The sequence below is a fragment of the Chiloscyllium plagiosum genome, unplaced genomic scaffold, assembly GCF_037043375.1.
Source record: "Chiloscyllium plagiosum isolate Xiang-an unplaced genomic scaffold, Cpla_swu_hap1 HiC_scaffold_43, whole genome shotgun sequence".
NCBI lineage: Eukaryota > Metazoa > Chordata > Chondrichthyes > Orectolobiformes > Hemiscylliidae > Chiloscyllium > Chiloscyllium plagiosum.
Genome location: NW_028270181.1, coordinates 27,087,184 through 27,114,050, shown reverse-complemented (window position 1 = coordinate 27,114,050; position 26,867 = coordinate 27,087,184). Strand labels below are relative to the sequence as shown.

Here is a 26,867-nt window from a genome sequence, read left to right as displayed (position 1 = left end):
TGGTTTCAGTGGGAGCGTTTACGGTATTAGAGAGGCTGGTTTCAATGGGAGAGTTACAGTATTACAGAGGCTGGTTTCAATGGGAGAGTTTACAGTATTAGGCTAATTTCAGTGGGAGAATTACAATATTAGATAGGCTGGTTTCAGTTGGAGAGTTTACAGTGTTGGATAGGCTTGTTTCAGTGGGCTAGTTCCAGGCTTTGGGAGGCTGGTTTCAGTGGCAGAATTACAGTGTTGGATAGGCTGGTTTCAGTGGGAGAGTTTACAGTATTAGAGAGGCTGGTTTCCGTGGGAGAGTTTACAGTATTAGAGAGGCTAGTTTCAGTGGGAGAGTTTACAGTATTATGTTGGTTTCAGTGTTGAGCATTTACAGTATTAGAGAGGCTTGTTTCAGTGGGAGACTTGCAGTATTACAGTAAGAGAGTCACAGTATTAGATTTTTACATTACATTACAGTGTGGAAACAGGCCCTACGGCTCAACAAGTCCATACCGACCCGCCGAAGCGCAACCCACCCATATCCCTACATTTACCCCTTACTTAACACTACGGGCAATTTAGCATGGCCAATTCACCTGACCTGAACATCTTTGGACTGTGGGAGGAAACCGGAGCACCCGGAGGAATCCCACGCGAACACGGGGAGAACGTGCAAACTCCACACAGTCAGTCGCCTGAGGCGGGAATTGAACCTGGGTCTCTGGCGCTGTGAGGCAGCAGTGCTAACCACTGTGCCACCGTGCCGCCCACTTAGAGAGGCTGGTTTCAGTGGGAGAGTTACAGTATTAGAGAGGCTGGTTTCAGTGGGAGAGTTACAGAATTGGAGAGGTTGTTTTCAGTGGGAGAGTTACAGTATTAGAGAGGATGGTTTCACTGCGGGAATTTACAGTATTGGAGAGGCTGGTTTCAGTGGGAGATGTACAGTATTAGGTTGGTTTCAGTGGGAGAGTTACAGTATTAGAGAAGCTGGTTTCTGTGGGAGAGTTTACAATATTAGAGAGGCTGGTTTCAGTGGGAGAGTTACAGTATTAGAGAGGCTGGTGTCAGTGGGAGAGTTGCAGTATTACAGAGGCTGTTTTCAGTGGGAGAGTTACAGTATTAGAGAGGCTGGTTTCAGTGGGAGATGTACAGTATTAGGTTGGTTTCAGTGGGAGAGTTACAGTATTAGAGAAGCTGGTTTCTGTGGGAGAGTTTACCGTATTAGAGAGGCTGGTTTCAGTGGGAGAGTTACAGTATTAGAAAGGCTGGTGTCAGTGGGAGAGTTGCAGTATTACAGAGGCTGGTTTCAGTGGGAGAGTTTACAGTATTAGTCTGCTTTCAGTGGGAGAGTTACAGTATTAGAGAGGTTGGATTCAGTGGGAGAGCTTACACAGTTGGAGAGGTTGCAGTGTTGCCTGGTTTCAGTGGGAGAGTTACAGCATTAGGCTGGTTTCAGTGGGAGAGCTTACAGTATTAGACAGGCTGGTTTCAGTGGGAGAGTTACAGTATTAGACAGGCTGGTTTCAACGGGAGAGTTACAGTATTACAAAGGCTGTTTTCAGTGGGAGAGTTTACAGTATTAGAGAAACTGGTTTCAGTGGGAGAGTTGCAGTATTAGGCTGGTTTCAGGTGGTGAGTTTACAGTCTTAGACTGGTTTCAGTGGGAAGGTTTACAGTATTAGAGATGCTGGTTTCAGTGGGAGAGTTCCAGAATTGGAGAGGCTGTTTTCAGTGGGAGAGTTACAGTATTAGCGAGGCTGGTTTCAGTGGGAGAGTTACAGTGTTGGAGTGGCTGGTTTCAGTGGGAGAGTTACAGAATTGGAGAGGCTGCTTTCAGTGGGAGAGTTACAGTATTAGAGAGGCTGGTTTCACTGGGGGAGTTTACAGTATTGGAGAGGCTGGTTTCAGTGGGAGAGTTATAGTATTAGGTTGGTTTCAGTGGGAGAGTTTACAGTATTAGAGAAGCTGGTTTCTATGGAAGAGTTTACAGTATTATAGAGGCTGGTTTCAGTGGGAGAGTTGCAGTATTAGGGAGGCTGGTTTCAGTGGGAGAGTTTACAGTATTAGTCTGCTTTCAGTGGGAGAGTTACACTATTAGAGAGGTTGGATTCAGTGGGAGAACTTACACAGTTGGAGAGGTAGCAGTGTTGCCTGGTTTCAGTGGGAGAGTTACAGTATTAGGCTGGTTTCAGTGGGAGAGTTACAGTATTAGAGAGGCACGTTTCATTGTGTGAGCTTACACAGTTGGAGAAGTTGCAGTGTTGGTTGATTTCAGTAAGAGAGTCACAGTATTAGAGAGGCTGGTTTCAGTGGGAGAGTTACAGTATTAGACAGGCTGGTTTCAACGGGAGAGTTACAGTATTACAAAGGCTGTTTTCAGTGGGAGAGTTTACAGTATTAGAGAAACTGGTTTCAGTGGGAGAGTTCCAGTATTAGGCTGGTTTCAGGTGGTGAGTTTACAGTCTTAGACTGGTTTCAGTGGGAAGCTTTACAGTATTAGAGATGCTGGTTTCAGTGGGAGAGTTCCAGAATTGGAGAGGCTGTTTTCAGTGGGAGAGTTACAGTATTAGCGAGGCTGGTTTCAGTGGGAGAGTTACAGTGTTGGAGTGGCTGGTTTCAGTGGGAGAGTTACAGAATTGGAGAGGCTGCTTTCAGTGGGAGAGTTACAGTATTAGAGAGGCTGGTTTCACTGGGGGAGTTTACAGTATTGGAGAGGCTGGTTTCAGTGGGAGAGTTACAGTATTAGGTTGGATTCAGTGGGAGAGTTTACAGTATTAGAGAAGCTGGTTTCTATGGAAGAGTTTACAGTATTATAGAGGCTGGTTTCAGTGGGAGAGTTGCAGTATTAGGGAGGCTGGTTTCAGTGGGAGAGTTTACAGTATTAGTCTGCTTTCAGTGGGAGAGTTGCACTATTAGAGAGGTTGGATTCAGTGGGAGAACTTACACAGTTGGAGAGGTAGCAGTGTTGCCTGGTTTCAGTGGGAGAGTTACAGTATTAGGCTGGTTTCAGTGGGAGAGTTACAGTATTAGAGAGGCTGGTTTCATTGGGAGAGTTGCAGTATTAGGCTGGTTTCAGTTGGCGAGTTTACAGTGTTAGACTGGTTTCAGTGGGAGAGTTACAGTATTAGAGAGGCTGGTTTCAGTGGGAGAGCTTACACAGTTGGAGAGGTTGCAGTGTTGGCTGGTTTCAGTGGGAGAGTTACAGTATTAGGGAAGCTGGTTTCAGTGGGAGAGTTATAGTATTAGAGAGGCTGGTTTCAGTGGGAGAGTTACAGAATTGGAGAGGCTGTTTTCAGTGGAAGAGTTACAGTATTAGAGAGGCTGGTTTCACTGGGGGAGTTTACAGTATTGGAGAGGCTGGTTTCAGTGGGAGATGTACAGTGTTAGGTTGGTTTCAGTGGGAGAGTTACAGTATTAGAGAAGCTGGTTTCTGTGGGAGAGTTTACAGTATTAGAGAGGCTGGTTTCAGTGGGAGAGTTACAGTATTAGAAAGGCTGGTGTCAGTGGGAGAGTTGCAGTATTACAGAGGCTGGTTTCAGTGGGAGAGTTTACAGTATTAGTCTGCTTTCAGTGGGAGAGTTACAGTATTAGAGAGGTTGGATTCAGTGGGAGAGCTTACACAGTTGGAGAGGTAGCAGTGTTGCCTGGTTTCAGTAGGAGAGTTGCAGTATTAGGCTGGTTTCAGTTGGTGAGCTTACAGTGTTAGACTGGTTTCAGTGGGAGAGTTACAGTATTAGAGAGGCTGGTTTCAGTGGGAGAGTTGCAGTATTAGGCTGGTTTCAGTTGGTGAGCTTACAGTGTTAGACTGGTTTCAGTGGGAGAGTTACAGTATTAGTCTGGTTTCAGTGGAAGAGTTTGCAGTACTGAAGAGGCAGGTTTCAGTGGGAGAATTTACAGTATTAGATTGGTGTCAGTGGGAGAGTTTACAGTATTAGGTTGGTTTCAGTGCGAGAGTTGCACTATCAGCGAGGCTGGCTTCAGTGGGAGCGTTTACGGTATTAGAGAGGCTGGTTTCAGTGGGAGCGTTTACGGTCTTAGAGAGGCTGGTTTCAGTGGGAGCGTTTACGGTATGAGAGAGGCTGGTTTCAGTGGGAGCTTTTACGGTATTAGAGAGGCTGGTTTCAGTGGGAGCGTTTACGGTATTAGAGAGGCTGGTTTCAATGGGAGAGTTACAGTATTACAGAGGCTGGTTTCAATGGGAGAGTTTACAGTATTAGGCTAATTTCAGTGGGAGAATTACAATATTAGATAGGCTGGTTTCAGTTGGAGAGTTTACAGTGTTGGATAGGCTTGTTTCAGTGGGCTAGTTCCAGGCTTTGGGAGGCTGGTTTCAGTGGCAGAATTACAGTGTTGGATAGGCTGGTTTCAGTGGGAGAGTTTACAGTATTAGAGAGGCTGGTTTCCGTGGGAGAGTTTACAGTATTAGAGAGGCTAGTTTCAGTGGGAGAGTTTACAGTATTATGTTGGTTTCAGTGTTGAGCATTTACAGTATTAGAGAGGCTTGTTTCAGTGGGAGACTTGCAGTATTACAGTAAGAGAGTCACAGTATTAGATTTTTACATTACATTACAGTGTGGAAACAGGCCCTACGGCTCAACAAGTCCATACCGACCCGCCGAAGCGCAACCCACCCATATCCCTACATTTACCCCTTACTTAACACTACGGGCAATTTAGCATGGCCAATTCACCTGACCTGAACATCTTTGGACTGTGGGAGGAAACCGGAGCACCCGGAGGAATCCCACGCGAACACGGGGAGAACGTGCAAACTCCACACAGTCAGTCGCCTGAGGCGGGAATTGAACCTGGGTCTCTGGCGCTGTGAGGCAGCAGTGCTAACCACTGTGCCACCGTGCCGCCCACTTAGAGAGGCTGGTTTCAGTGGGAGAGTTACAGTATTAGAGAGGCTGGTTTCAGTGGGAGAGTTACAGAATTGGAGAGGTTGTTTTCAGTGGGAGAGTTACAGTATTAGAGAGGATGGTTTCACTGCGGGAATTTACAGTATTGGAGAGGCTGGTTTCAGTGGGAGATGTACAGTATTAGGTTGGTTTCAGTGGGAGAGTTACAGTATTAGAGAAGCTGGTTTCTGTGGGAGAGTTTACAATATTAGAGAGGCTGGTTTCAGTGGGAGAGTTACAGTATTAGAGAGGCTGGTGTCAGTGGGAGAGTTGCAGTATTACAGAGGCTGTTTTCAGTGGGAGAGTTACAGTATTAGAGAGGCTGGTTTCAGTGGGAGATGTACAGTATTAGGTTGGTTTCAGTGGGAGAGTTACAGTATTAGAGAAGCTGGTTTCTGTGGGAGAGTTTACCGTATTAGAGAGGCTGGTTTCAGTGGGAGAGTTACAGTATTAGAAAGGCTGGTGTCAGTGGGAGAGTTGCAGTATTACAGAGGCTGGTTTCAGTGGGAGAGTTTACAGTATTAGTCTGCTTTCAGTGGGAGAGTTACAGTATTAGAGAGGTTGGATTCAGTGGGAGAGCTTACACAGTTGGAGAGGTTGCAGTGTTGCCTGGTTTCAGTGGGAGAGTTACAGCATTAGGCTGGTTTCAGTGGGAGAGCTTACAGTATTAGACAGGCTGGTTTCAGTGGGAGAGTTACAGTATTAGACAGGCTGGTTTCAACGGGAGAGTTACAGTATTACAAAGGCTGTTTTCAGTGGGAGAGTTTACAGTATTAGAGAAACTGGTTTCAGTGGGAGAGTTGCAGTATTAGGCTGGTTTCAGGTGGTGAGTTTACAGTCTTAGACTGGTTTCAGTGGGAAGGTTTACAGTATTAGAGATGCTGGTTTCAGTGGGAGAGTTCCAGAATTGGAGAGGCTGTTTTCAGTGGGAGAGTTACAGTATTAGCGAGGCTGGTTTCAGTGGGAGAGTTACAGTGTTGGAGTGGCTGGTTTCAGTGGGAGAGTTACAGAATTGGAGAGGCTGCTTTCAGTGGGAGAGTTACAGTATTAGAGAGGCTGGTTTCACTGGGGGAGTTTACAGTATTGGAGAGGCTGGTTTCAGTGGGAGAGTTATAGTATTAGGTTGGTTTCAGTGGGAGAGTTTACAGTATTAGAGAAGCTGGTTTCTATGGAAGAGTTTACAGTATTATAGAGGCTGGTTTCAGTGGGAGAGTTGCAGTATTAGGGAGGCTGGTTTCAGTGGGAGAGTTTACAGTATTAGTCTGCTTTCAGTGGGAGAGTTACACTATTAGAGAGGTTGGATTCAGTGGGAGAACTTACACAGTTGGAGAGGTAGCAGTGTTGCCTGGTTTCAGTGGGAGAGTTACAGTATTAGAGAGGCACGTTTCATTGTGTGAGCTTACACAGTTGGAGAAGTTGCAGTGTTGGTTGATTTCAGTAAGAGAGTCACAGTATTAGAGAGGCTGGTTTCAGTGGGAGAGTTACAGTATTAGACAGGCTGGTTTCAACGGGAGAGTTACAGTATTACAAAGGCTGTTTTCAGTGGGAGAGTTTACAGTATTAGAGAAACTGGTTTCAGTGGGAGAGTTCCAGTATTAGGCTGGTTTCAGGTGGTGAGTTTACAGTCTTAGACTGGTTTCAGTGGGAAGCTTTACAGTATTAGAGATGCTGGTTTCAGTGGGAGAGTTCCAGAATTGGAGAGGCTGTTTTCAGTGGGAGAGTTACAGTATTAGCGAGGCTGGTTTCAGTGGGAGAGTTACAGTGTTGGAGTGGCTGGTTTCAGTGGGAGAGTTACAGAATTGGAGAGGCTGCTTTCAGTGGGAGAGTTACAGTATTAGAGAGGCTGGTTTCACTGGGGGAGTTTACAGTATTGGAGAGGCTGGTTTCAGTGGGAGAGTTACAGTATTAGGTTGGATTCAGTGGGAGAGTTTACAGTATTAGAGAAGCTGGTTTCTATGGAAGAGTTTACAGTATTATAGAGGCTGGTTTCAGTGGGAGAGTTGCAGTATTAGGGAGGCTGGTTTCAGTGGGAGAGTTTACAGTATTAGTCTGCTTTCAGTGGGAGAGTTGCACTATTAGAGAGGTTGGATTCAGTGGGAGAACTTACACAGTTGGAGAGGTAGCAGTGTTGCCTGGTTTCAGTGGGAGAGTTACAGTATTAGGCTGGTTTCAGTGGGAGAGTTACAGTATTAGAGAGGCTGGTTTCATTGGGAGAGTTGCAGTATTAGGCTGGTTTCAGTTGGCGAGTTTACAGTGTTAGACTGGTTTCAGTGGGAGAGTTACAGTATTAGAGAGGCTGGTTTCAGTGGGAGAGCTTACACAGTTGGAGAGGTTGCAGTGTTGGCTGGTTTCAGTGGGAGAGTTACAGTATTAGGGAAGCTGGTTTCAGTGGGAGAGTTATAGTATTAGAGAGGCTGGTTTCAGTGGGAGAGTTACAGAATTGGAGAGGCTGTTTTCAGTGGAAGAGTTACAGTATTAGAGAGGCTGGTTTCACTGGGGGAGTTTACAGTATTGGAGAGGCTGGTTTCAGTGGGAGATGTACAGTGTTAGGTTGGTTTCAGTGGGAGAGTTACAGTATTAGAGAAGCTGGTTTCTGTGGGAGAGTTTACAGTATTAGAGAGGCTGGTTTCAGTGGGAGAGTTACAGTATTAGAAAGGCTGGTGTCAGTGGGAGAGTTGCAGTATTACAGAGGCTGGTTTCAGTGGGAGAGTTTACAGTATTAGTCTGCTTTCAGTGGGAGAGTTACAGTATTAGAGAGGTTGGATTCAGTGGGAGAGCTTACACAGTTGGAGAGGTAGCAGTGTTGCCTGGTTTCAGTAGGAGAGTTACAGTATTAGGCAGGTTTCAGTGGGAGAGTTACAGTATTAGGCTGGTTTCAGTGGGAGAGTTACAGTATTAGAGAGGCACGTTTCATTGTGTGAGCTTACACAGTTGGAGAAGTTGCAGTGTTAGTTGATTTCAGTAAGAGAGTCACAGTATTAGAGAGGTTGGTTTCAGTGGGAGAGTTATGGTATTTGACAGGCTGGTTTCAACGGGAGAGTTCCAGAATTGGAGAGGCTGTTTTCAGTGGGAGAGTTTACAGTATTAGAGAAACTGGTTTCAGTGGGAGAGTTGCAGTATTAGGCTGGTTTCAATTGGTGAGTTTACAGTCTTAGACTGGTTTCAGTGGGAGGGTTTACAGTATTAGAGAGGCTGGTTTCATTGGGAGAGTTGTAGTATTAGGCTGGTTTCAGTTGGCGAGTTTACAGTGTTAGACTGGTTTCAGTGGGAGAGTTACAGTATTAGAGATGCTAGTTTCAGTGGGAGAGATACAGTATTAGAGAGGTTGGTTTCAATGGGAGAGTTTACACTATGTGGTTGAGTGGGAGAGTTTACAGTATCAGAGAGGCTGGTTTCATTGGTAGAGTTTACAGTATTAGGGAGGCCGGTTTCAGTGGGAGAGCTTACACAGTTGGAGAGGTTGCAGTGTTGGCTGGTTTCGGTGGGAGAGATACAGTATTAGGGAAGCTGGTTTCAGTGGGAGAGTTTACACTATGTGGTTGAGTGGGAGAGTTTACAGTATCAGAGAGGCTGGTTTCAGTGGGAGAGCTTACAGTATTATGGAGGCCGGTTTCAGTGGGAGAGTTACAGTATTAGAGAGGCTGGTTTCAGTGAGAGAGTTTATAGTCTTAGAGAGGCTGGTTTAGTGGGAGAGTTACAGCATTAGAGAGGTTGGTTTCAGTGGGAGAGTTTACAGTATGAGATTGAGTGGGAGAGTTTACAGTATTAGAGAGGCTGGTTTCAGTGGGAGAGTTGCAGTATTAGAGAGGCTGGTTTCAGTGGGAGAGTTACAGTATTAGAGAGGCTGGTTTCAGTGGGAGAGTTGCAGTACTAGAGAGGCTGGTTTCAGTGGGAGAGTTACAACATTGGAGAGGCTGGTTTCAGTGGGAGTGTTACAGTATTAGAGAGGCTAGGTTCAGTGGGAGAGTTACAGTATTTGACAGGCCGGTTTCAGTGGGAGAGTTACAGTATTAGAGAGGCTGGTTTCAGTGGGAGAGTTTACAGTATGAGTGGGAGAGATTACAGTATTAGAGAGGCTGGTTTCAGTGGGAGAGTTTACAGTATTAGAGAGGTTGGTTTCAGTGGGAGAGTTTACAGTATTAGAGAGGCTGGTTTCAGTGGGAGAGTTTACAGTATTAGAGAGGCTGGTTTCAGTGGGAGAGTTTACAGTATTAGAGAGGCTGGTTTCAGTGGGAGAGTTACAGTATTAGAGAGGCTGGTGTCAGTGGGAGAGTTACAACATTGGAGAGGCTGGTTTCAGTGGGAGAGTTACAGTATTAGAGAGGCTGGTTTCAGTGGGAGAGTTGCAGTATTAGAGAGGCTGGTTTCAGTGGGAGAGTTACAACATTGGAGAGGCTGGTTTCAGTGGGAGAGTTACAGTATTAGAGAGGCTGTGTTCAGTGGGAGAGTTACAGTATTTGACAGGCTGGTTTCAGTTGGAGAGTTTACAGTGTTGGAGTGGCTGGTTTCAGTAGGAGAGTTACAGTATTAGGCTGGTTTCATGGGAGGATTACAGTATTAGAGAGGCTGGTTTCGGTGGGAGTGTTACAGTACTATGTTGGTGTCAGTTGGCGAGTTTACAGTGTTAGACTGGTTTCAGTGTGAGAGTTTACAGTTTTAGAGAGGCTGGTTTCAGTGGGAGAGTTACAGTATTAAGCTGGTTTCATGGGAGGATTTACAGTATCAGAGAGGCTGGTTTCAGTGGGAGAGTTCCTGTATTAGAGAGGCTGGTTTCAGTGGGAGTGTTACAGAATTGGAGAGGCTGTTTTCAGTGGGAGAGTTATAGTATTAGAGAGGCTGGTTTCACTGGGGGAGTTTACAGTATTGGAGAGGCTGGATTCAGTGGGAGAGTTACAGTATTAGTTTGGTTTCAGTGGCTGTTTTCAGTGAGAGAGGTTGCAGTTTTAGTTGGTTTCATAAGAGAGTCACAGTATTAGAGAGGCCGGTTTCAGTGGGAGTGTTACAGCATTAGACAGGTTGGTTTCAGTGAGAGAGTTTACAGTATTAGAGAGGCTGGTTTCAGTGGGAGAGTTACAGTATTAGTTTGGTTTCAGTGGGAGGGTTTACAGTATTAGAGGTGCTGGTTTCAGTGGGAGAGTTCCTGTATAAGAGAGGCTGGTTTCAGTGGGAGTGTTACAGAATTGAAGAGGCTGTTTTCAGTGGGAGAGTTACAGTATTAGAGAGGCTGGTTTCACTGGGGGAGTTTACAGTATTGGAGAGGCTGGATTCAGTGGGAGAGTTACAGTATTAGTTTGGTTTCAGTGGCTGTTTTCAGTGAGAGAGGTTGCAGTTTTGGTTGGTTTCATAAGAGAGTCACAGTATTAGAGAGGCCGGTTTCAGTGGGAGAGTTACAGCATTTGACAGGCTGGTTTCAGTGAGAGAGTTTACAGTATTAGAGAGGCTGGTTTCAGTGGGAGAGTTACAGTATTAGTTTGGTTTCAGTGGGAGGGTTTACAGTATTAGAGAGGCTGGTTTCGGTGGGAGTGTTACAGTACTATGTTGGTGTCAGTTGGCGAGTTTACACTGGTTTCAGTGGGAGAGTTACAGTATTACAGAGGCTGGTTTCAGTGGGAGAGTTACAGTATTAGAGAAGCTGGTTTCAGTGGGAGTGTCTTCAGTATTAGTCTGTTTTCAGTGGGAGAGTTACAGTATTAGAGAGGCTGGTTTCAGTGGGAGCATTGCAATATTGGAGTGGCTGTTTTCAGTGGGAGAGTTACAGTATGGGGTTGAGTGAGAGAGTTTACAATATTAGAGAGGCTGCTTTCAGTTGGAGAGTTTACTCTTTACTTGGAGAGATTGCTTTCAGTGGGAGAGTTTACAGAATTCGAGAGGCTGGTTTCAGTGGGAGAGTTACAGTTTTAGAGAGGTTGGCTTCAGTGGGAGAGTTTACAGTATGGGGTTGAGTGTGAGAGTTTACAGTATTAGAGAGGCTGGTTTCAGTGGGAGAGTTTACAGTACTGGATTGCTTTCAGTGGGAGAGTTCACAGAATTGGAGAGGCTGGTTTCAGTGGGAGAGTTACAGTATTAGGCTGGTTTCAGTGGGAGAGTTTACAATACTGGAGAGGTTAGTTCGTTGGGAGAGTTTACAGTATTAGAGAGGCTGGTTTCAGTAGGAGAGTTTACAGTATTAGGCTGGTTTCAGTGGGAGAGTTTACAGTATTAGTGAGGCTGGTTTCAGTGCAAGAGGTATAGTATTAGAGGGGCTGGTTTCAGTGCGAGAGGTACAGTATTAGAGAGGCTGGTTTCAGTGGGAGAGTTTACAGTATTAGAGAGGTTGGTTTCAGTCGGAGAGTTTACATTACTAGAGAGGCTGGTTTCAGTGGGAGACTTTACAGTATTAATGAGGCTGTTTTCAGTGTGTGTTAGAGTATTAGGCTGGTTTCAGTGCGAGAGATACAGTATTAGGCTGGTTTCAGTGGGAGAGTTTACAGTATTAGAGAGGTTGGTTTCAGTCAGAGAGTTTACATTATTAGAGAGGCTGGTTTCAGTGGGAGACTTTACAGTATTAGTGAGGCTGATTTCAGTGTGTGTTAGAGTATTAGGCTGGTTTCAGTGGGAGAGTTTACAATGTTAGAGAGGCTGGTTTCACTGGGAGGTTTACAGTATTAGGGAAAAAAAAACCAAAGCAAAATAGGGGAAACTCAGGAGATCTGGCAGCAGCTGTGGAGAATTTGAGTTAACGTTTCGAGTCCAAAGATCCTTAGAACTCAGCTCAAAAATGCAAATTCTGCTTCTCTTGCCAGACAAACTGCCAAACCTGCTGGGCTTCTCCAGCTCTTTGTGTTTTTATTTCAGAATTCCTGCTTCCGCCAGTCTTTCTGTTTATTACAGTGTGAAAGAGATTGATTTGAACAAGACAGTTACAGATTAGTGAGTTCGGATTCACTGGTAACAGTATTAGAACGACCAGTCTCAATGAATGTTACAGGGACGGGTTTCACTGGGAGAGTTGAATTCTTCATCAAACGGGGTTAAGCAGGACTGTTACAGTATTAGAGAGATTGGTTTTAAAGGGAGAATTGCAGTAATAGAGATATGTGGTGTAACAAGAAATTTACATTATTAGAGTGTTTTCAGTGGTAGAGTCAGTACCTGAGAGATGGATTTCAATGTGAGAGTTACAGTAGTAGCAATAGACTTCGGTGAATGAGTTCTGAATGATAATTGGAGAGTTACAGAGAGTTGCACTGTGGGAAAGAAGGGTGATAGTCGGAGAGCTGCAACATTAAAGAGAAGGTTTCATTGGTGCAATTACAATACAGTCAGGCCTGATATAATGCTATAGCCCCACCCCGTGACCTAGTGTTATAAATATCAGCGCCATTTTAACTAATGGAGTTGGAATCGCATTATAGCCAATATAGGTAAGGAAAGCTCACCTTCTGTAAACAACGGTCTAAATGCTTCAAACGCATTGAAGTCAACCCGTGTTTTAGAAACACGCTTTATAGCAGAACTATCTGTAAAGAATTGGAGAAGCAGATATTTCTAAGAATAGTTACAGTCTTGGAGAGACAAGTTTCAATAGGACAGTTGCAGAAACAGCTTTTAATGGCAGATTTTCTGTATTAGAAAGACAAGTTTAGGAAGTATTAGAATGACAGTTGGAAAAGTAACAGCATTACAGTCATGGGTTTTAAAAGGAGAGCAACCACAGTATTAGCCCTGAAGAAAGGTCAGACCTGACTCGAAACGTTAACTCAGTTTCTCTCTCCACAGATGTTGCCAGACCTGCTGAGTTTCTCAGCATTCTCTGTGTTCATTACAGTATTAGATTAGATTAGATTAGATAACATTACACTACAGTGTGGAAACAGGTCCTTCGGCCCAACAAGTCCACACCGACCCGCCGAAGCGCAACCCACCCATACCCCTACATTTATCCCTGCACCTAACACTATGGGCAATTTAGCATGGCCAATTCACCTGACCCGCACATCTTTATGACTGTGGGAGGAAACCGGAGCACCCGGAGGAAACCCACGCAGACACGGGGAGGATGTGCAAACTCCACACAGAGAGTCGCCTGAGGCAGGAATTGAACCCGGGTCTCTGGCGCTGTGAGGCAGCAGTGCTAACCACTGTGCCACCGTGCCACCCACCTACACTGTAGATTCCCTACAGTGTGGAAACAGCCCCTTCAGCCCAACAAGTCCACACCGATACTCTGAAGAGCAACCCACCCAGACCCATTCCCCTACATTCACCCCTGACTAATGCACCTAACATAATGGGCAATTTAGCATGGCCAATTCACCTGACTGTGGGAGGAAACCGAAGCACCCGGAGGAAACCCACACAGAAACAGGGGGAATGTGCAAACTCCACACAGACAGTTGCCCGAGGCAGGAATTGAACCCAGGTTCCCGATGCTGTGAAGCAGCAGTGCTAACCACTGAGCCACCGCACCGCCCCCAGGCATTTCAATGGACGAGCGATAGTTTTAGAGAGACAGATTATAGTGAGACAGTTAAAGTATTAAAAAGTGTCAAGTTTAAATGAGAGTGTTACAGTATTAGTGAGTGAAGTTTCAGTGGAACAGTTACAGGATTTCAGAAATAAGTTCAGTGGGAGAATTCAGTAACAGAGCAATGGTTTTCAATGTGAGGGTTACACTATTAGAATTATTATATTACAATGGCAGACGTACCTTTTAGAGAGATGAGTTTTTAATTGGGAGAATTACATATCAGAGAGACAAGTTTCAATGTGAGGCTTACAATATTAAAAAAGACAGTTTTCAGTGGGAGATTTGCAGTTTTAGAGTGATGGATTTCAATGAAGGGTCAGTCTTAGTATGACGATGCTTGTTATGGTGTTTGCTTCCTATACATCTTTAACGTAGTGACTGTTGGGGCCGCTGACTAGCCTTGCCAAGGCTGCTGCGCATGTCTACATGATCATCTTGAGTAACATTTCAGCCAAGCTTTTTTGTCGAGTGAGTAAAAGGCAACATGGCCCCTGCGGGGTTGGGGGATGCAGAAGATCCCGAAGTAGTAATGACTGGGCCTCAATCCAGATGTTATTTTTGAGACCCCACAACCGCTATAATTTCCCCCTGCCAGGAGCACAAAATAGCAGAAAAAGCGCATGCTCCAACATGTTTGTTTCAGAGGCATGGTGCTTCACTTTACAAACGTACATGTGTTTCTGATGGGACTTGAGCAGACGAGCTTCTTCGAAGAAGTGTCTACTCTTCGTAGCTCTATTGGGGAGGGTGAATTCACCCTCCTCGGGATCTTGTAATTGCACCCTGGAGAGGGAGGAGCTTCAATAGCCTGAACAAACATTCTTTGCATTTTCATATTCCCATTTATGACCTTTATTTGAGTTCAGGCCTGAATTGTATTTGTTTATTTTTATTTCTACATCTATTTAACATCTGCTTTCCATTGTGAATTTGTCTGCTCTTTGTATTCATTTTTTAAATTTAACAGCTAATTCCAATCTTGTGTGTAAGTTATTTAGTCTCGGTTATTTAGACTTTAAATTCCCAGACCAAGAACCTTAATCTTAATTCAACATGACAGATTTTTCACCACAAAGGCTTATTAGCCCATGCAAACTCATAGAAAGGTGTGATTTCTGTGCACTTTGTTCAGTTGCTTGCATTCTCGCCTCTGATTCAGTCCCAGTTGTGAAAAGAGTACTGATTCAAGGTGCTGAGTCACAGCGACTGGATTGGAAGTTTATTATGGGTTGCATTTTTCTTCCAAAATAAATATCTATGCAACATCTTTTATGACTTCAAATTGTTCCAAACATGAGGTAATCCTCTACACAATCTACAAAGACCATTGTTTCCAAGGCAAAGTATCAAAAATCTTTCTTTTCAAGGACAATCCATCTTGACAAATGGTGGTGAAGGAAATAGTCACAGATCCATCACTTGAAATCTTCAAGACCTAGCCTGAGATCATTTTATTATCAAGAGTGCCATCTCTGCAAGTCAGACCCTGGGTTTCTTTTTACCCATATGAATTTGGCATAATATAGATATTAGTCATTGATGCCAACATCAGCCAAACAGAGGCAGAAGAGGTTAGAATTGGGACAGTGCAAACACCATGAAAGGTTTGAAGTCAGGTATAGACAGCTGGGATTGAGTGAATCCGTAGAGGAGTGTAAGGGCTGTGGGAGTATACTTAAGTAACTAGGGAGAGGATAGGGCCTCTTAAAGATCAATGAGGCCATCTATGTGTTGAAGGACAGGAGATGGGTGAGATACAAAACAAATATTTTGCATCAGTGTTTACTGTGGAGAAGGACATGGAAGCTAGGGGAAATAAATAGTGATGTCTTGAAAAGTGTCCATATAATAGAAGAGGAGGTGTTGGAGGTTTTAAAACGCATTGAGGTAGATAAATCCCCAGCACCTGTCTCAGAACTTTGTGAGAAGCTAGGAAGTGATTGCTGGGCCCCTTGCTGAGATATTTGTATCATCAACAACCATCCACGGTAAGGTGCCAGAAGACTGGCCATTATTGAACAAGGGTGGTAAGGAAAAGCCAAGGAACTACAGATCCGTGAGCCTGACATCAGTGGTGGGTAAGTTGTTGGAGGAGATTTGGAGAGATAGGATTTACATACATTTGAAAAGGCAAGGACTGATTAGAGATACACAGCATGGCTTTGTGTGAGGGAAATGGTGTCTGCTAACTTGATTAAGTTTTTTGAAGAGGTGACAAAGAAGATTGATGAAGGCAGAGTGGTAGACATTGTCTATATGGATATCAGCAAAGTGTTTAACAAGGTTCAGCATGGTAGTAAGATTAGATCACATGGGATCTGGGGAATAGAGCCAATTGGATACAAAATTGGCTTCAAGGTGAGAGACAGGGAGTGGTGATAGAGGGTTGCTCCTTGTAGAGGGTAGTGGATTGGGAAGTGGTACCCTGCTGCTGCATCTGTTGGAGATTGGAGAGTGAAGTGGGAACAGCTGCTGTGCCTAGGAGGAGCTACTGCTGAGTGAGGCCTAGAGCCTGGGGCCTTGGTTGCTACAACCTGCCTGTCTGGAGGGGCTCATGCCTGGGACTCTCGGTTGCTGCTGCTTTTGGACTGTAGGTGACCGCTATTGCTTCCCACACCCTGCACCCCTCCCTCCACCAGGGGCATCACCACCATCTCTCACACAAATCACAGAAAAAGGAAACAGAAACAGTCTTGTTAGGCCCCACCAGCCCTCAAGGTGCTGTGTTCTGACCTGGGACCCATGGATTCCAAACAACAGTCCCCAATGCCCAAAGACAGCTGACACTGGCAGCACATGGTGATTGTGTAGACCACAGTCAGGAAAGAAAGAATAAGTAGAGGGCCAGGCTCCAACCACAATCACCTACAGGTCCCAAGCTGCAAAATTCCAGAGCTGAATCCCCTGACTGAAGAAAAAGCCCAGACTCCAGGAATCAATCCTCTCAAACACCAGCTGGGAAGATGTGCACAGACTCCAAACTCCAGTCTTCCAGGCACTGACCAAGGACAGAAGTAGGCCACAGGCTTCCAAAAGCAGCAGCAGCAACAGAGAGTCCCAGGCATAAGCCCTTCCAGACAGGCAGGTTGTAGCAACCAAGGCCGCAGGCTCTAGGCCTCACTCAGCAGCAGCTCCTCCTAGGCACAGCTGGTCTTCTTCCAGGAATTGCCTTTCTTCTAGCTGGACCTGATCACAGTCTGGGACTTGGGTGGCTCACGCTGAAGCTCACCCTCTATGAGAGTGGCGTTTTTCATCAGGGAGCTGCTGTTCAAAAACAGATTCCTCCTTGGGTATGGTTTGCTCTGGGCCAGGGAGGAGAAAGCACGGGATGCAGGGCTGACAAGAGTCAGGGACACACTGAATGGATAATGCCAGCACAATCAGCCGTGAGGGTGTCGATCCACCTCCGATTCGTGTCCTGAGCCATCCAAAACCTGACGGCTGAGGCACTCGGTTCCAACACTTTGCGTGCACTCAAGGTGGCTCAGGCATGCGGTCAGCTTCCAGACAAACGTACTCCTGTCCATCTGAAGCTTGACACTGTCCCCACGCTACGGACTCTCCCCTGTGATTTGGTACTGTTTTGAATGGCATGGAAATGTATTTGTACGGGGTTGGTGTACCACACTCTGCACTGTCATGTTTTGGTGAAATGGGCAGACAAGAGGCAAACGTAGTTTAATGGTTTAGTGCAGACAGCTTTGAAGTAATGAACTTCGGGAGAAATAACATGGGGAGGCAAGTCCAAAGTAAACAATGCTACTTTGAGTGGGGTGTTTATTAATAAATTCTTTACAGATTGCAGAGAAAGTTGAGAAGGCAGTTAAGAAAGAATGCTCGACTTTGTAAATAGAGCCACTGGACACAAAAACTAGAAAGTGTAGTAATCTTTTATGAATCACTATTAAGGCCTCTGCTGGAATATTGTTCACAATTCTGGCACCACACTTTAGAACTGATGCCAAAGCCTTAGAGCGGTCTCAGGTGAGGTATTAACTGGATGATAGGACTGCAGTGGTTATGAGGAGAACCCATTGCAGGATTCAAAACCATAAGGGCCTGTTAGATTAATTAGGAAGAAATTGTTTGCTCTGCCAGTTGTATTGGTAACTAGAGATCATAGATTTTAAAAAAATAACAAACTAACTGGAGTCGATGTGAGAATGTTTCCACACACAGGATTGTCATCATCTGGAATTCACAATCTGATAGGGTTATGGTTAACCCCAGTGCAGTTGTAATCAAATTCCACAAGATCTTTTAAAGGGCAGTGTATTTGAACAGGATTGATTCAGAACAAACTGGGTGTGGGACTAACTTAAATGGTATTTTCAAAGAGTAGATACAGACATGACATGGCCATCCAAAATTCTATGATTTAGTTATTAAAGAACTTCAGAAACAGCAGCAGGGGTAGAACATGCAACTTCTCATACCCATTCCATCAGGATTTTATCTGTAGATCCTGTCTAAACTCGCAGCAATTATAGCCCGTTGTGGATCATAAATTTCTTTTATTCTAGCTTTAATGCACTGCCTAGGACTGGCTCAGAGGTCTGGATACCACCCACTGTGCCATATGAACCCTTACATCACTCTTTAATTATTTTAATCAACCTGCTCAGACATGTTATGACACACTCCAGGTCAGATGGGATTCAAACCTGGGTCTCCTGGCACAAGTGTCTTTTCTCCTTAAAACCTGAACCAACTACCCTTAATGTCACTGGGCCAAGACTCTGTGTCATATTTTATTTGGCAACTATTGTCTGACGTGCTGTGGGATTTTTTGCTCTATTAAAGACACTGTACGAATGCAGCATTTTGTTGCTGTGGTGAAAGCATGCATGAGAGTTTCAGCAGTAGGTGAACTGAAGAAGGGTCTGAGATGGGTGACTGACAATATTGAGATCGATGGTCCTGGTGATAAGACAGCTTGGGACCCAGTAAAACAAGTTCAGGTCAGTATTAAGCAGGGGTCAGGGAGGGAGATCAAGATCGCCGTGTGGGATGCAGTTTGTGGCAGAAACAAAGTCCCCAGGCTCTACCTGCTGAGTGTTTCATCGGAGGAGATTAAGACCCATCCAAAACCGATGTTGTACAGTCTGTGTGACAAGCCTGCAGCAGTGGGAAGATTCGCGAAAAATAGCAGCAAGGCAGGGCTGGGTTTGGAATCCAATGCTTTATGAAAATGTCACTAAGAGGTTGTATGTAGTTGAGGAATAACACGGCCTTGTTACTTGGCAGAGCAGAAAAAGAAGCCATTGCAGGAAACTCACTGGCTAGAATTGGATCAGTCGGGGTTGAATCAGGTGAAAGCAGTCCCAGATAGAAGGAAGGGCAGGAGAGGAGTTGGAGAAAGAAGGTGGAGCTAGGGTAACTGTAAAAAGGCTGTAGAGGTATCATGAAGAATGAAGACGGTTATGAAGACAGTCACATCAAGTTTCATTCACGAATTCAACAAGGCCAAGACATTTTGTTGTGGTTCTGTTCGTCGAGTTGGGAATTTGTGTTGCAGACATTTCGTCCCCTGTCCCACTACAAATGCCGGAGGAAAGATCACAGAAGCGCTTCACAGGAGGCTCCCAAGCACTGAGGATGTCACCTAGACAGGGAACGAAACGTCTGCAACACAAATTGCCAGCTCGGCGAGCAGAACCACAACAATGAGCACCCGAGCTACAAATCTTCTCACAAACTTTGAGATGACATTTTATTGGAGTGATTCAGTCATGGAGGCCCAGAACCCAATAACTCTTCCTGCTGTAAGGATAGAAGGTACTGTAGCCAAATCTACAGATGACACTAAAATAGGTGGGAAAATAAGTTGAAATGAAGAAATAGGAAATTCACAAGTGGATTTGGATAGGTATAGGACTTAACTTGGCAGATGGAGTTTAACATGGGTAGGTGTGAGGTTATCCATTTTCGTGAGAAGAATAGAAAGACAACTTGTTAATTAAACTGAGAGAAACTTCAGAATGCTTCAGTGCAGAGGGATCTGGTGTCTTCATGCATGAATCACAGAAAACGAATGTGCAGGTACAGCAGGTAATGATGAGGACATATAGAATTTTGGTGTTTAGTGCAGAAGGAATAGAATATAAAAATAGGGAAGTATTGCTACAACTGTACAAGGCATGAGTGAGATCACACCTTGGGTATCAGATCCAATTCTTGTAGTTGCTTTGGAGGCAATACATAGAAGATTCACTTGATTTGAGAGTTGAGGGGCTTGTCTTCTGGAGAGAGATTGAGCAGTTTAAGTTTATGCTCTCTGGAGTTTACAAGAGTGAGAGAAGATCTAACTGAGATATATAAGATGGTGAAGGGGGATGACAAAGTAGACCAGAGAGGAAGTTTCCTCACATGGGGCAATCTAGAATGATGTTTTTAAAAGGGGGCAGCAGATTTAAACAGATGAAGAGAAATTACTTCCCTAAAAAGGGTCATGAATCTGTTGAATTCACTAACCCAAGATTATGGGGAGCGGGCAAGAAAATGGAGTTGAGGCAAAAATAAAATCAGCCATGATCATATCAAATGGTGGAGCAGGTACGAAGGAGTGAATTGCCTGCTCCTATTCCTGGTTCTCATGTGCTCATGTTCTTATGTTCTAAAAGTGGCAGGAACAGTTACATGTGCTTTCAACCCATACTCTGGCCACTGAATGTCAGAATTACCACAGAGACATCCTAACCTGATACAGAACACCAATTAACTTGTCACTTTGAAGACAGTGGTGTAATGGTAATCTCAATGCAGTCAAAACTCAGAGGCCCAGGCCAATGCTCTGGGACAAGGGCTTCAAATCCCACCACAGCAGCTGGTGATTAGATTAGATTACTTTACAGTGTGGAAACAGGCCCTTTGGCCCAACAAGTCCACACCGACCCACCGAAGTGCACCCACCCAGACCCATTCTGGGAATGTGGGAAGAAACCGGAGCACCCGAAGGAAACCCACGAAGACACGGGAGAATGTGTAAACTCCACACAGTCAGTCGCCTGAGGCGGGAATTGAACCCGGGTCTCTGGCGCTGTGAGGCAGCAGTGCTAACCACTGTGCCACCGTGCCGCCCATGCTATTCTGGAATTAAAGTGCAGTAAATTCTGAAATTAAAAGCTAGCCTCAGTAAAAATGAATAATCATTTTCGTGGAAACCTATCTGGTTTACTCTCGTCCTTTAAGGAAGGAAATCTGCCATCTTTACCTGGTCTGACTTACGTGTGATTCCAGACCCACAACGATGTGATTGACTCTTAACTGCTCTCTAAAATGGTCAGTCAAGGCATTCAGTTTAAGGGCACTTAGGGAAGTCAACAAATGTTGTCCTTGCCAACGACACTCACATCCCACAAAACAATAAAGTAGGAAGAAAGCATTGTTAGGCCCTATTCACTTCTGTCAAAACTGTCCATCACCCTTGAATCTTTCAAGGATGCCACAATAATACTCATTTCTTCAGCAATGCCCTCACTCCAGAACCCATAGATTTCTTTATTACAATGAGTGAGACCATCTGTTCAGCTATTTTTTTCATTTAATTTCCCTTCCCCTAGCTCACTGACCCAAAGCTACCTCCCCATTTTATTCCTGCATTCAGAGCTTTTGCCAATTTTTTTCTACTATCTCATCATGCCCTCTCAGAGCTCATCTTTTTCATGAGACCCACAACCTACTCCCTTGACTCTCAGCCTGTATAGCGCTGATCGACCAACCTTCCCTTGCTGACTCCCATACTGGTAGATTTTATTAAAAGTTTCCACTCCTCTGATAGTGTCTTCCTCCTTTACAAACTTGCCATTGTCATCCAAAACCACCAAAACTCACCAGTTTCTCTCTTACCCCAGCAAACTGCCATCCCACCTCCAACCTTGTTTTTCGCTCCAAAATCCTTGACTATGTTGTGACTCAGTTTGTCACCATTTTTCCAGGAAGGTTGTATTTACTTGTGCTGCAGCACAAGGGGGGCACACACTTAGTGTTAGAGTGTTTAACTGCTGTATTAGAACAAACAAGTTGGCTTGACACACAAACAATACTGTAGAGTTCTGAACCAATTTCAACTTCCTATACGGACTTTAACTATCAACTGTTCCCTCTAAAATGTATTTCTGACAATTCAATGAACATTAAAGCATATAATTGCTTGATTGTGTTCAGATGATATTAATACAAGCTGAAACTAGATATCTTAGTAAATATTCATCTGTGTTTATTGTCACACTGTAGATGATATGGCTGCAGAACAGCATGTTCTGAGCTGGCAAGACTCCAACCCCTGACTATAGAATATTAACAGATAACCATTGAGGTCACAGTGCTATCACTACTTGTCTCAGAGACCTATCTACATTGTATCAAATCTTGACTACTACCGTAGTCAGCTCATTTCAGTAAATGTGATGCTGAACATCCAATTAACTAAGAGATTGTGGGTGGTAATTTTTTCGATAAAAATCCATATTCATACACTCAAAGACGTTCACAGAATGAGGCCATTCAGCCCATTGTTACTCACTAGTCAACAAAGATCTCACTACACTAATCCCATTTTTTTCAGCTTTTGGTGGAGATCCTGGGGGCTATGGCAAATAAGTGAACATCTAAATGTTGCTTAAGTGTTACAAGAGTTTCTGATTCAATCACTCTTTCAGGCAGTGAGTTTCAGACTTCCATTGAATTCTGGTTCAAAAGGTTTCTCACCTCCTCTTAAACTTCTCCCTCTTGCCTTAAATCTATGCCCTTGGTCATTGATCCCTCTACTGATGAAAATGTCTCTTCTATTCCACCTATCTATGCCCTTCATAGTCTTATAGACTCCATCAAGTCTCTACATTGGTTCAAAGATATTTGGACGATATGTCTTTATTAGCTGAGGCATAGAATATAAGATCAAGGAGGCTATTGCTGGACAAACTTCCTCTCTTGCTATGTTTATTTCTTCTACTATTCCACCCTGAGATCTATACCTGTGTTGGCCTTTTCCAATGTGAAGACTATCACAAAGCATTCACTAAGAACTGTGCCCATGTCCTCTGGGCTCCCACACATATTACCTCAAAGGTCACTAATGGCTTTTATTCTTTCCAGGTATTTCCCTTGCTCTTATTTTAGAAACCCCCATGGGTTTTCCTTTATTCTATCCAGCAATACTATCTCTTGTATTCTTTTTTAAGCTCCCCGGCTGCACTCCTCTATTGGCCTCTGCCACATTGAGACCTCAATATCTGCTGTAAGGCATACTAGCATTAAAATAAGGTTTACAATATCTGTCTGCACTTCAACTAGCAAGGTAACATTGAAGTACTAAAGTATGTTTAAAAAGAACTATAAAAGAGAAAAATATAAACCCAGCGGCTGGGTTCTTTTGTGATGAATTTACTTGCAAAAGAGAATTTTTTTAAAAATTGACTTAAAATAGAAAATGGCAAGTTATAGACTGAAGATGTAGAATCACCTTTGTACATTTAGATGATGTCTGTAAGGAATTCCCTGTTTGCCCGGACTTTCCTCCATCAGAGTCTTGAGCTCTCTATATTTTGGGGGTGGTGTCTGCATGATTCATTCTTTCTTTCTCCAATTACAGGAGGAGTCGGTGACTGATGCCAATTACCATCGCACCTTTCCTACAGTGAATGTACCAGATCATGCCCACTACACAATCGGGGCAGTAATTCTAGCAGTGGGCGTCACTGGCATGGTGGGCAATTTCCTGGTCATCTATGCATTTTGCAGGTACAAGCGCGCACCTCCTGCAGGCCTCATGTTCCGTTATGCACTCGCAATTTCCCCAGTACAATACAGTAATACCGTACAACACAGGAACAGGCCATTCAGCCCACCAGAGTCCTTGGTCCACAAGTGGGATTTTCCCTTTCCTGGATGATCTCAAAAAATTATGGGTGGCATTTATATAGGAGTGATGAGGGTGTTGCCCACCAGTGGCAGAACCAGTGAGGCTCCTGTGGCACCTCATTTAAGGAAGGCCCCCAAAAATGAAGTGCCATTCAGGTTTTTGGCTGGACAATGATGGATCTTCCCAGGAACAAAGACTATGCAGACGGAAGTCTTATCTACAAGAATTGCCGGCCAGTCAGAGGTTGCATCATGACTGGATTCCAGGAAACATAAAAAATAGAAACAGGAGGAGACCATTTGGCCCATTTGAGCCTGCTCCATCATTTTCAGTATGATCCTGGCTGATCGTCCAACTCAGTACCTTGTTGCTGCTTTCTCCCCATACCCTTTGATCCTTTCATCTGTAAGAACAATATCTAACACTTTCTTGCAAATATTCAATGTTTTGGCCACAATCGCTTTTTATGGCACAGAATTCCATAGGCTCCCCGCTCGCTGGGTGAAGAAATTTCTCTTAGTCTCAGTCTACCCCATAGTCTTAAGCTATCTCCAATCAAAATGAAACAGGTGAAGATGGATGGAAAGAGGTCAGAGGGTGGGCAATGTGAGGGACCGGGGTGGTCAATGTATGGGCAGGGGCCTGGTTTTCAATGGGCCTCCTCAGCCCCAATGACAGGTCTATCAATCACTCATTGAGTGCAGTTAAACAAAGCACCCAGGATCCTATAAGCAATGCCACACTGGTCCTACTTGTCTGACTCCATGCCCAAACAGCCTTCTTGTCCAATGCCAAGGTTAGTACCCAACGCCAACAGGATGATGCCCTCAATTGCCATGGGAATGTGTTGACCATGCATGGACTTTCCCACAATGTGGATTTAATTGGTGTGGAGGCCCTTGGATAGTGAGCAGGGAGAAGATGAAAGTGCAGGTTTTGCACCTTCATCGGTTACGTGGGAAGGTGCCTTGGGACAGGGGTTTGTGTTAGTGGTTGATGAATGGATTAGGGTGGCCTGGAGGGAACGATCCCTGTGAAATGCAGACGGTGAGCAATGGGAAGATGACTTTGGTGGTGGCATTCTGTTGGAGTTGTCAGAAAGAGTGCCCTGCTCGCATGTCTACGTGTCCTCGGCGTGCTGTAGTGTTCCAGTGAATCACCAGGCAAACTGGAGGAACAGGTCTCAAATTCAGGCTGGGCACTTTACAATCTTCTGGACTTGATATTGAGTTCAACACTTTCAAATTATGAACCAACTGCCATTCCTTCCGTTTCTTTTATCTTTACTTGTTACATTCTCTGTCACCATGTCCTCTGTCCCCTCCCCCCACCCCAGTGGGAGTGTCTGTCCTTTCTAGTCTGGCAGTTAGACACACCTTTGTTCTGCTATTCTCACATTCCGATCACTTCATCGGAACTATCAGCATCTTTTCTCCCTCAGCACTCTAACTTCACCCCCTCTCCCCCACCCCCAACCCCCCCACCCTCCACTATTTCATAAATGCTGCCCCCTCCACACTTGAAGAGTCATCTAGACTCAAAAGGTTAGCTTGCTTTCTTTCCATGAGTGCTGCCTGTCCCACTGTGATCACCGGCATTTTTTGTTTTTAGTACAGATTCCAGTATCTGCAGTAATTTGCTCCTAAATGAAGCACGAGGTTTTATTTCTGAAGGGACAGAATGGAAAAGTAGGAATGTTTTGCTAATGTGTAAGAAAACGAGGGGAAGGAAATAGAGAGTTATGTTAGAGTTGGATAAAGGTGGAAAGAGGCTCCAGTGGAGAATGAACACTTGCAGGGACTGGTCTGTTTCTTTGTTGTATATCCCTCATGTACTCCGATATGTAATTCTATGATCTCTCAAACATCCTTTCCTCGCCTCTGCATTTAGCTAAATCAACAATAAAAAAGAAACAAGACTGCTTTGAAAAGCGATATCGTTCCATTTAAAATTACAACTTTCCCTCTCTCTCTCCCCACAGAAGCAAGAGTCTGCGGAGTCCATCTAATACTTTCATTATCAATCTGGCCATCAGCGATTTCCTAATGTCAATCACACAGGCTCCAATCTTCTTCACTACAAGTCTGCACAAACGCTGGATTTTTGGCGAGAAAGGTGAATTTCCTCTCTCTTTCAGTCTTGTGATTCACGGTGTCATAGAGGAAATAGACCCTTCAGTCCAACCAATCCATGCCTCCTTGAGGACCTACTTACTGTCCAGTCTCTGCTGCATAGACACTCAGGGGTTTACTGTACAGTAAAGACTGAGAGCTATGGACTCAAGCTCATTATGAGGATGTGTTTGTTATTGGCACACCTTCATGTCTGTCCAGCTGTTTCTGTGGGTTAACCAGTGCAGTGTCCAGAATCTTGTTCAAACACATTCACATTTATATTTTGCCTTGTCATATTTAGAATATAGCACAGTACAGCACGGTATAGGCCCTTCGGCCCACGATGTTGTGCCGAGCATTTACCTTAATCTAAGATCAAACTAACCTACACGCCCCTCAATTTACTGCCGCCCATGTGCTTGTCCAGCAGTCGCTTAATGTCCCTAATGTCTCTGACTCTACTACCACTGCTGGCAGTGCATTCCATGCACCCACCCTCTCTGTGTAAAGCTCCTACCTCTGACATCTCCCCTATACCTTCCTCCAACCACCTCAAAATTATGACCCCTCATGGCAGCCACTTCTGCCCTGGGAAACAGTCTCTGGCTACCCACTATCGATGCCTCTCATTACCTTGTACACCTCTATCAAGTCACCTCTTTTCCTTCTGCTCTCCAGTGTGAAAAGCTCGAGCTCACTCAACTGCTCTTCATAATACAAGCCCTCCAATCAAGGCAGCATCCTGATAAATCTCCTCTGCACTCTCTCTAAAACATCTACAGCCTTCCTATAATGAGGTGACCAGAACTGGACACAGCATTGCAAGTGTGGTCTAACTAGGGTTTTAAAACCCTAGAGCTGCAGAAAAACCTTGCGGCTCTTAAACTCGATCCCCTGTTAATGAAAGCCAAAACACCATACGTCTTCTTAACAACCCTATCAATTTAGCTTGCAAATTCGAGGGATCTATGTACGTAGACCTCAAGAACCCACTGTTCTTCTACACTGAGGAATCTTGTCTACAATCCTGTATTCAGTATTCAAAATGAATCACTTTGCATTTATCCAGGTTGAACTCCATCTGCGACTCTCAGCCAAGCTCGCATTCTGTCAATGTCTTGTTTTATCCCACAACATCCCTTGACACTATCTACAACACCACCAACCTTTGTGTCATTTGCAAACTTACTAACCCATCTATCTACTTCTTCATCCAAGTCATTTATGAAAACTACAAAGAGCAGAGGCCCAAGAACAATCCCTGCAGGACATCACTGGTCACCGGCTCCCGGCAGAATACTTTCCATCCACTACCACTTGCTGTCTTTTTTTGGCCAGCCAATTCTATATCCAGACAGCCAAATTTTCCTGTATCCCATACCTCCTAACTTTCTGAACGAACCTACAATGCAGAACCTTATCAAATGCCTTGATGAAATCCATATACACCACATCTGCTGCTCAACCTTCGTCAACTTGTCTCATCACATTCTCAAAGAGCC

The 26,867-nt window shown here is 44.5% G+C and overlaps 1 protein-coding gene across 3 annotated transcripts in view; it reads left to right on the top strand.

The window, feature by feature from the left end:
• The window catches only part of LOC122541761 (melanopsin-A), a 77,014-nt gene that overhangs the window by 4,874 nt on the left and 45,273 nt on the right, over positions 1-26,867 (top strand). For all 3 annotated transcript variants that reach the window (XM_087982665.1, XM_043678708.2, XM_043678707.2), the window contains exons 2-3: positions 22,982-23,130; positions 25,233-25,366. In XM_087982665.1, coding sequence (XP_087838791.1) covers positions 22,982-23,130; positions 25,233-25,366 — 283 coding nt within the window. The remainder of the gene's footprint in view (positions 1-22,981; positions 23,131-25,232; positions 25,367-26,867) is intronic.